General features: G+C 45.8%; 1 protein-coding gene across 1 annotated transcript in view; it reads left to right on the top strand.

Moving 5' to 3' along the window:
* tango6 (transport and golgi organization 6 homolog (Drosophila)) overlaps positions 1-9,214 on the top strand; it is a 26,984-nt gene extending 17,770 nt beyond the window's left edge. Inside the window, exons 16-18 of the mRNA XM_076267743.1 lie at positions 770-921; positions 3,046-3,159; positions 7,940-9,214. Coding sequence (XP_076123858.1) covers positions 770-921; positions 3,046-3,159; positions 7,940-8,116 — 443 coding nt within the window. The 3' untranslated portion in view covers positions 8,117-9,214. The remainder of the gene's footprint in view (positions 1-769; positions 922-3,045; positions 3,160-7,939) is intronic.
* Positions 9,215-10,000: the final 786 nt, after the last annotated feature.

The raw sequence follows: 10,000 nt of genomic DNA, 5'->3' as shown, positions 1-10,000 counted from the left end.
ATGGCCCGTGCAGCCAAGCCCATTTTCCTGTCTGGCCTGAGAACCCAGCTCTCATATCGTAGCTGGTGCTGCACAGCCAATCACAGCTTCCTAATTCAGCTTAAGTAAACGCTGGAGTCCGTTTGAGAGCCAGTCACCCACACGGATGGAGAGATTGATGAGCGTGACCTCAGCTCTCCCCACCGTTGTTCTCACAGTCTTCACCCAAAGTAAGCCTGGGAACAGGGGAAGGGCCGATACACACACACACACACACACACACACACACACGCTATGCCAAACACACCACCGCGTGCAAGAGGGGGCGAGGGCAGGAACGTGTTATGAAGCTGGAAGGGATTAGATTAGTTTGTCTAGTCTAGGGGCTTTCACTCTTCTGAGACGTCTATTCACAGGACATCCTGTTTGGTGCCCACAGTACTTTCTTCCCAACCCTAAACCTTTTCAGCTTCCGAATAAATGGAAGAGTACATTTTCCAAGATTGATTGAAATATTGCCACCTGCAGGTCCTCACATTTATAAGAACGCTTGTTTGCAGATGTATGCAGTGCTCACTTTATCCCTGGGAAGTGTAGTTTTTGGCCAAAAGCCCTGCTGTGCAACAGAGGGAGGGAAATGTTCTGTCTGAATTTGGTAATGACTGTTATTAATGCCTCTATATTGATGGATGCAGTTGAACTGGATTAGGCTGAACTGAATCGAGTTAAAAAATAAATGGAGATAAAAAATGCGCTGAGTTTGTTTGTCCTTCTCTCGCGACCTCATCAGGTGAGCTGGCCCCGCACTACGGACTCCCGCTGATTGGCGTCTTCCTCGGAGGCACGCGTGACCCAGACCCCACCGTGCGCGCCAGCTGCCTGTCCAACATGGGCGAGCTGTGCCAACTGCTCCGCTTCAGCCTGGGCCCGCTGGCACAAGAGGTGAGATGCGCCCGCCACTTCATGCCCACAGAGGTGCCAGGCAGTCGCTCTGTGAGGGAGGGGCTGTGCCCATCAGCGCTGGCCTGTATCAGTCTTCATTATTGATCGCCACAGTTCCTGTTCTAGCAGACCGTTATTTATGGCTTGTGTATACATCCATATGAGTCCCTGTGTGAAGGTAAAAGAATGAAAATATTTGAATGCTGACCTTTAATGTGGTTAAGAAATCGTTGCAGAGCCAAGTCAAATGTTAAAAACGGGAACTGTACTATTTAATTGATAATACTGTTTTTTGGTGAGGGAAGAAATTACAAAGACTTTTTTTCATTGTTGTTTAGGATTAAAATAGTATTATTACATGATAACCCTCCACAATCACTGCCTTTGTCACTATTAGAGCAACCAGACCCTTTTGTTGGCTGTAAAGAGAAATCGACAGCTCTGTAGGCAGCTCTGTCTTTGCAGCAGCCCTCCATTAAACTGAAACTCACTTCAGGTGCGGCTCCTCACACGCTGGGCATAGTCAGGTCAGAGTCAAGGTGGAGTTCAGAGGTGAGAGGTCAAAGGTGAAGGTGGCTTGAGCATTCAGAACCCCCCGCCACACCTCCCTCAGAGTGTGTGAAACTCTTTCTGGTTCAGCATCTCTGCTCTCCCGCCCTCACCAGGCCTGCCCCTCCCCTTCTGCTTAGGTCAGGGATTTTGACTGGTGCAGGAAACAGGAGGGGAGGGGCCAGCTCACTAGTCAGTGAGCATCATGTAGCTGTCGCTCAGCTCGGCCCTGAGTTGGCAGAAATGCGTGTGTGTGTGTGTTTGGGAGGGGTCGGGTGTATGTTCAATGTATGCGTCAGTAGGTCTGCATGTATGCGTTACTGCATGCTAATACGTTATTGCTGATGTGTGTGTGTGTGTGTGTGTGTGTGTGTGTCACAGTCAGTGCAGCTTACATAATTTGTATGTGTTTGATTGTGTGTCTCAAGTGGGGTTTATATAAAGCTGTCGAGCAAGTGTTTGTTTGTGTGTGTGTGTCTGTGTGTCTGTGTCTGTGTCTGTGTCTGTGTGTTTGTGTGTGTGTTTGAGTCTGTGGGGTAGCAGTTCTGGCTCTCATGAATAAGCAGCTCTGTCAGGTTGAGTAACAGGCCTGCTTATTCATGAAAGAGCAACAGGCTGCCTCTCCTACACACACACATACACACACATGCATGACAGTTTTATGGAAGCTCCTCTGAAAATATACTCACATTAACACCGAGTGTAATTGGCTTCACTGTACGTGTCTAATGCAGGGTTACTGTCATTTGTGACTCAGCATGCATGTGTGTGTGTGAGGACCTGTGTGTGAGTCTTGGGGGGAAATGGGTGTGTAAGAGGTGCTGTATGTCTTGATATGTGGATTGTGTGTGTGTGTGTGTGTGTGTGTGTGTGTGTGTGTGTGTGTGTGTGTGTGGATCAATCGAGTGGATCGACCCAATGCGCCAGTGCAAAAACACAGCACTGCGGACCTCACCATGAGAACACAGACAGTCTGACCTTTACTGTTCACTTTTCAATGTGCGTGCGGGTGTGTGTTAGCCTGACGAGCCAGACCCACATTAAAATGTAGGGTCTGGGCACTCACCGTTCGCAGTGCTCAGTCCGAGGGGCGGGATAATCGGTTGTCTTTCAAATTCCCTCTGCACGCAATAGGACAGCTATGAGTCCCATGCGTTTCCCACCAGCGGAGCTAGTTGGCTAGTTCAAACTTTTGCCAACTTAATAAAAGCTTAACTCGTGTCACACTGTTCGCCAACAGCAACATCCATCTTATTTGTTTTCAAGTAGCAGGGAATTCAAGCCAAACCGTTGCAACTCTGCCATCAATCATTATGTTAAGCCCGCCTAACGACTCTATACACGATTTGATTGGCCTGATAGAAGTTTAATTTTTCGAGCTCACAAGCCAACGGAGAGTTGCTAGACTAGCCCTGGCAGCAAATGTAATTTGATGCCGCTAGGGTAGTGTGTGTCTGTGTATTCCTTGAAAATTGTCTTCATGCTGTGTATACGTTCCCAAGTGAAGTGTGATTCCCATGTTCACAGCTGAGTGTGTGCCTTCATTCCTTGTATATGTATTTGCTTTGTTCTCAGTTGAGTGTTTGTCTGACGGCTCTGGTAAAGACGGAGAAGGAGGCTGAGGTGCGCCGGGCTGCAGTCCATGTCATCACTCTACTGCTCAGGGGCCTCAGCCACACAGCCACACAGGTGTGTACACACACACAAACACACACACACACACACACACACACACACACACACACATGCTCACACACACACACACATGCTCACACACACACACATGCTCACTCTCTATCTCACTCTCTCTCATACTCACACACACACACATGCTCACACACACACACACACACACACATGCTCACTCTCTCTCATACACACACACACACACACACACACACATGCTCTCACACATACATGCACACACACACACTTGCACTTGTGTATATACTGCACAAATGCAAGTGCACATAAACACATTAGTCGTCGCGCTCCCTCAGACAGTGGCAAACACACAGGACTGCAACACACTGGACTACATAGCAACAGTAACCATAAACATTCTCAAACTATAACTCTGTAAAGAGAATTTGTAGAAGCAAAGGTCAAAAGATGAGTTTTAACACACTTCCTGAAAATCCTTAAACTATGGCTAGAAAATTCAGATCCCACCAATGAGGAACCACTGACTAAAAGATTCTTGATTGTGATCTCTTTGTATTGATGGAAGACGTATGATATTTTAAGTTCCCTCGAAGATTTATTGGAATGGATTGCAGTCAAATGACTGCTGCTCGGTCCTCTCATCCAAAACTGAATCAAACACACTGTTGCCTTCCCTTCCAAATTCCCTTCAGAAATTGTGTCTGAAAGTATTTGAGTAGGATTTTGCAAGAGAGGAGAGGTTTTTTAACAAAAACTGTGTTGTCTGAGTGTCATGATCATAGTCATGGTTTGAGCAAACAAGCCAAACTGTGTTTGAACTCTGAAGCCATGGCAGTCAGGTCTTTGGCTTAAAAGGCACAATAGGGTGTGTGTCTCCGCCAAGCATGAGGGTGACCTGGGGTGACCGTTGGTTTAGAGAGCTATAATTGAAATAAATTACCTATAATAACCGTGGCTCGCATCTGTGCCCAGACTTCCAACAGGTGAAATGTCGGCCTCATACTGGGCAGTATCATACAGTATAATTTGAGCTCTCCCTTATAAGGATGTGCTCTTTCTTTCTACTCCCTCTCTTTCTCTTTCTCTGTGAGTGTGTGTTTGAGTTTGAGTGTGTGTGTTCGAGTTTGACATGCAGGTTGTGTTTCACTGGTGTTCATGCATGCTCCATATTCATCAGCAGGTAAAAATATACTGCACCGTTGCTCGGCTTTGCTTTGAACAGGAAGTTGGAAATTTAAGTTAAGTGCAGTTGCGCTCATGCCTCTTCCCCTGAACACTAGATCAAAGCAGTATGTCCCTGCTGAACCCTGCAGGCAATGAGGGCAAAGAGTTCCCTAATATCACATTACAAACCTCAAACTGACATTTGTGCACTGCGATTGTGGATAATAGATATGATTGGACAGGAGACTGAAAGCCAGGCCTTCTCGTCCAACATTAGTGTGTGACCTCACAAATGCGCTTCTGAAAGAATGGTCAAAAATAAACACACTCCTAAACCTTGTGGAAAGCCTTCCCAGAAGAGTCGAAGCTGCTGTAGCTGCAAAAGATGGACCGACGTCATATTAAACCTTATGGATTAAGAATGGGATGTCACTAAAGTTCATATGAGTCAAGGCAGGTGACCCAATACTTTTGGCAATATAGTGTATAACAGTGTTGAAAGCATGTTCAAGCACAGAAATTCCCCTTGCTTTGAGTCCTGTATACATGTCTACCATAGAGGACAAGGCGTGTATACATGTCTACCATAGAGGACACGGCGTGTATACATGTCTACCATAGAGGACACGGCGTGTATACATGTCTATCATAGAGGACACAGGTGAACAGCATCTCTGGTCGTGTGGGTGTTTCTGTGGTATGAGGTATGAGTTGGCAGATTTTTATTTATTTTTTTCACTTTATCTATGGTCATTTTAAACAGGTAATCACAACAGACATCTCTCATACACACTATTCGACAGACATAAGGTAAACAATAATACAATAGATAAATAAATACTAACAAACAAAATACTATAAAAATATAAATAAATAAAAATAAAAACACAGGACAAAACCAAACAAAACACAAAATAAAGGGCATCCCATATTTTAACATGAATAGGACAGATCAACAGCACACATGGATAATGACAGCATATGAGTTGGCAGATTTTTAACCTCTTTGTCCTCCATGTTGTCTGCTCTCCAACTGGGTTGAATTCAGGTCGCCCCACATTCAGGATCTGCTGGTTCAGTTTCTGCGGTAACAGTGTAAGTTAGAAGCATGTCTGTGTACACAAACCCCTGCCGTGTGAGGATTAAACACTCAGAGTTAAAGTTTCTTCATCACTTACAAGTAGTGTGTGTGAGTGTCGTAAGCGTTGTCAGAAGTTAAACAGCTTAACACCTCATCCCCAAATGCCTGTATGATGAACTACGGCACTAAGCTGTGATATTTAAATATCCATCACGTCTCTGTTTAAAGCGACATTTGATCACCCTCCGAGACGAGTCTGTGAGATCGAGTACAGGGTTGGCTGGCTGGCTCGCTGAGCAAATCGATATCTTCTCATAGCTTTTACTGGTAACTGACTGACTGGCATTTGAGTGTGTGTGTATGTACTGTATGAGTGCTGGTTTGAACGAGTGTGTAATTAGAGTAAGGAGGGTCTGTGTGTCTTGACTGTGTGTCGACCCGACGCACAAGTGAAGATCGCCCACAGGGCACCGAACTCTTCTCTCCCCTGCTTCGCCGAGGCGTCAGTCGGTCTCCTGTGTCCCCCTCAGCGGCGACCCACGGAGATAACACCTCAGCAGGAAGTGCCTGCTAATCTAGAGAGGATAGAGATTGGCCTGAGGTGCAGCATAAATTAATGCATTAGCCTGCTCACCATCGGTGACACAGTCTAACGAGGTGTGTTTTTACAATGCCGCGTCTCTCTCTCTCTTGCTCCGTAGCATCGAATGCAAATGTTATTCTTTGATGAGGTAGTGGAATGGCTGTTGAATCTGGCTCTCGGACAATAGAAATGCTTAGTGATGTGATTCATGGGCTATTTTTAAGGGCTGTCTTGGGACACACAGAGATTGTGTGTGTGTGTGTGTGTGTGTGTGTGTGTGTGTGTGTGTGTGTAGAAAGTGTTTTATGTGGGGAAATTCTTTGGTCTGTGTGGACACAGGGAGACATAGCTGCTGTTTAAAAGCCAGCAGCAGGCTTTGGTGATGTGGTTTTGGTGTTAAGGGTCTGGTTTTCAGGGCTCTGGGTAGCTAGCTGGGAAGCTGGTGTTTTGGGCTGATGTTGCCTAACGGTCCCTAATTATGTGAGGGGTTCAGAAGACCTCTGTTATTAGTGGACTGGCCCCTTATCTGACCAGCAGGGAAAGGGGCAGACAGTGCTCTAGGGACAGTGTTTACAACAACAGGTGTAATTTACTCTAATTCCTGTTGACATTGTTACTGCCCCTTTAGTATGGCTGGATCCTGAAGGTAGGGAATTAATGTTGTGTTTATGTTTATGCTGACACTTTTATAGATGGCAATTGCAAGGGTAAACCTCCATCGAGCAACTGGGGGTTAAGTGCCTTGCTCAAGGGTACAACGGTGGCAGTTGGGAGTTGAACCCACAACTTTTGTGGCTACTACGTTGCTAGACGAGCTCCTTACCCACTACACATTACCCCCCGCCTTAATCATGTCCAAAACATAGGCTAGCTGGAGCTTAATGCAAAACTAGAGCAATTGGCATAAGCATAAAGCAGTTAAACTACCAAATTGATCTCATGACCTGTTGACGTAGAGAAAGCATCTGCTGTGGCCGAGCTGGACAAATGATCCCTGCACCTTGATACTGTCTGATTTACAAGCTAAGGGCCTACTCATGCTCACTTCTTATTGGCAGTGGGCAGCGTTTAGCAAAGTGAGTGTGAGGGAATGCATTTGAGATGTGGTTTAACCATGCTCACATGAATCTTATTTGTCATTTTGTTGATCGCCTAGATTTTGTCATGTTGGTTTCATGTTATGGTTTGGCAGATACTTTGATAGTGTAATAGCTGTGACTGTTGACAAAGTGGGATGGATGGATGGATGGATGGATAGGTGTATGGATGGATAGATGAATGGATGGACATAATAGCCAGATGTAGAAAGAGAAAGACAGAGACATTCTCAGGTGTCGCTGAGGAAGGCTCCCCTTTCATTTGTGTGAGTAGTGGTAGTCTTGCAGCTGGTTTGGGTGTAATGACACACACACACACATACACACAGTGAACCGGAAGGATCTGAGCTCGTTCAGACGTCTGTCGGTAGGAGAAGCAGACGAGTGGTGCGGTGCAGAGGCACAGTGGAGGTCGTGGCCAGCTGCTCCAGCTGTGTGTGTAGATGACCGGGTGACCCCCTCCACGCACTGTGCCTGCGAGCCTCTAATTTTAGACTCAGACGGGGGGTGGTAGACTAGGGCTCCACAGCATCAATAGCCTTTTTGTCATTCTTGTGTCGGCTGTCTTTCTCTCTCTCTCTCTCTCTCTCTCTCGCTCCGTTTCTGTCTTTCACTACCTTCCTCTGTTCTTGTCTTTTTCTCAGTTTTGTATCACAGTAAAAAAAAATCTATGTTGACATGCACACATGGGGTCGCATAAACCCACACCCTTATTCTACACACACACACACACACACACACACACACACACACACACACACACACATACACACACACACACACTAACACACTTTCACACAGACACACAAATTTATGCAGGTGCGTTTTAGTCTCCATGTGCAGACATGATCTGTGTTTTGACCTCTCCTTTCTGTGCAGGTTCTGTCCGATGTCCTGCTGGACCTGTACCGGGCCCTGAAGTGGGTCGTGCGTTCAGACCGAGACGAAGTGGCCGTGCTCCATGCACAGTTAGCCCTGGAGGAACTGGACGACGTCATGCGCAAGTTCATCTTCCCTGAACAGAAGCTGGAGAAGAAGATTGTGGTCCTGCCATAAAGAGAGACGTAGAGGAGGTTCACAAGTGCTGATGTTGCTGCCATGTAAGAAGCCATTGCAACAGCCACCTCCAACATTTCAAATGGCCTTTTTAAGAGACTCATCAAGTTATGGATGCTACAATGATACAAACAGATTCATGAGTGCTGAGCAGTGGCTTACTAAAGCCAATGTATCAACTAAGGACTCTAAAACTGATTGATCAACTTAATGCATACTCTGTCAACAGCTGAAATATATAGTTTGTTTAAGCTCAACTTTTTTCAATTTATATAAACAGATCCATGTGTAAGACTGTGGCACACACTGAAGCTAGTAACCAGCCCAGTGTTAGGGGCGAGCAGCTCTTGGCATTTATGAAGACCAACACTCTGCTTGTGTGGCCATGCAAAAGTCATAGGTCAAGAAGAACAAAGATGACCGCCGTCAGTCTGGTAGATTGGTCTCCTTTCAGGCAGGGCAGAGTATACGACGCCTGCTTGTTTGCCAATGTATTCTCTGCGTTTGGGACCGGGGTCATGACATTAGGAACCCACGGAGGGCCAGTTTATCACAGCTTTAGTGAAACTGGAACTTTCCATTCCAGCTTCTCGCCAGTCACCGTCCCTTTGATCAGCTGTTTGCTCTCCTTGGTAAGGCATCTGGCCAACAACAGTGATGGAAAAACACCACAGGGGTTACAGCCAGTTTCGTCACACGTTTTAAGGTCAAAGATATATTTTTATAAGAACCGATTGGAAATTGGAAATAATATAGAGATGGGAAAACGTCCTTTCTCATGGATAGTAAATGGATGTTAAAAATATTCATTATATAGACAAACATTATACACATGAATGTTCAGTGTTCTAAAGATGAAACACCACATTACTAGTTCTAGTATTTGGAACTACATGCAATGTGTTGGGCAAACTTTTTCTGCATTCTTTAAAATACTTAGCCAACATAACTGAGGGCTACAGATGGTATGGGAATAGACATTTGTGAAACTCAGTGAGCTTCTTGTCATCTGTTCTCCACTCAGTTTTCTGGTCATCTGTGAGATCTGGCAGTAGTAGGAATAGTCCTGCTGGGATAATAAAAATGATTAAATGACAACATGGTGCTTTTTCTTTTTTATTTATTTTGGAGCGAGAACCTACTTTCATTGATCCTTATCCTCACATTAACTCTACACACCAATAAAAGACTGCTTTCATTGTTTCCATTGGGATTGGTAACAGTGCCTCCCCCCAACACACACACACACACACCCTGTACTGTGCTGGTGTCAGATCCGTAGATTAGGTTTGTTGTCATCTTCCACTGTAGTCTAGAGAACCACAAGCGAACACACACTCACTCAGGCTAACGAGGTGAGAATCCCAGTGAGACATGACATCTGCATCACGATGTAGAACACTGCACTACCTCTTGACACAACATGTCTGCCCTTTGTGTTCAGTCTCCCCCCACCGTGGCCGATAACAACTGGAGCCGACGCTGGTGTTCCACATGTATTTCAGCAGACGACAGTAGCAATGATAACGCCCCTGTTTGTCCTTGTTGGGGCGACATAATGGTGGCAGACACTATATTTATTACAGCATCTGGGGCCCCTGAAGTATTTCTCAGTTCTCTGGCTCAGATCACCTTAATACCCCCTCTGCTAGTCATCTCCCTGTCAGAGTGCACAGTCCTCCACACACTGATGGATGGGATGGTCCCATTGCTGCGACTGGTGGTTTTCAGACGAGCACTGTGTGTGTGTGTGTGCTGCTTAGATCTGGAGCTGGCTAGCAGGCAGTACAGACACAGTACAGTTCAGCCCTTCTCCATCTTCATGTGGGTTTCCAGCAGCTTTCCTGGGGTGCGTTTCCCAAAACCATAGTTGCTAACCTATGC

Source organism: Alosa pseudoharengus, unplaced genomic scaffold, assembly GCF_046254945.1.
Source record: "Alosa pseudoharengus isolate Yale_2024_CS ecotype anadromous, Long Island Sound unplaced genomic scaffold, YU_APseudo_1.1 YU_APseudo_1.1_scf_10, whole genome shotgun sequence".
Lineage (NCBI taxonomy): Eukaryota > Metazoa > Chordata > Actinopteri > Clupeiformes > Clupeidae > Alosa > Alosa pseudoharengus.
The sequence above is the reverse complement of the archived record's forward strand: the minus strand, read 5'-3'. Positions and strand labels throughout refer to the sequence as shown.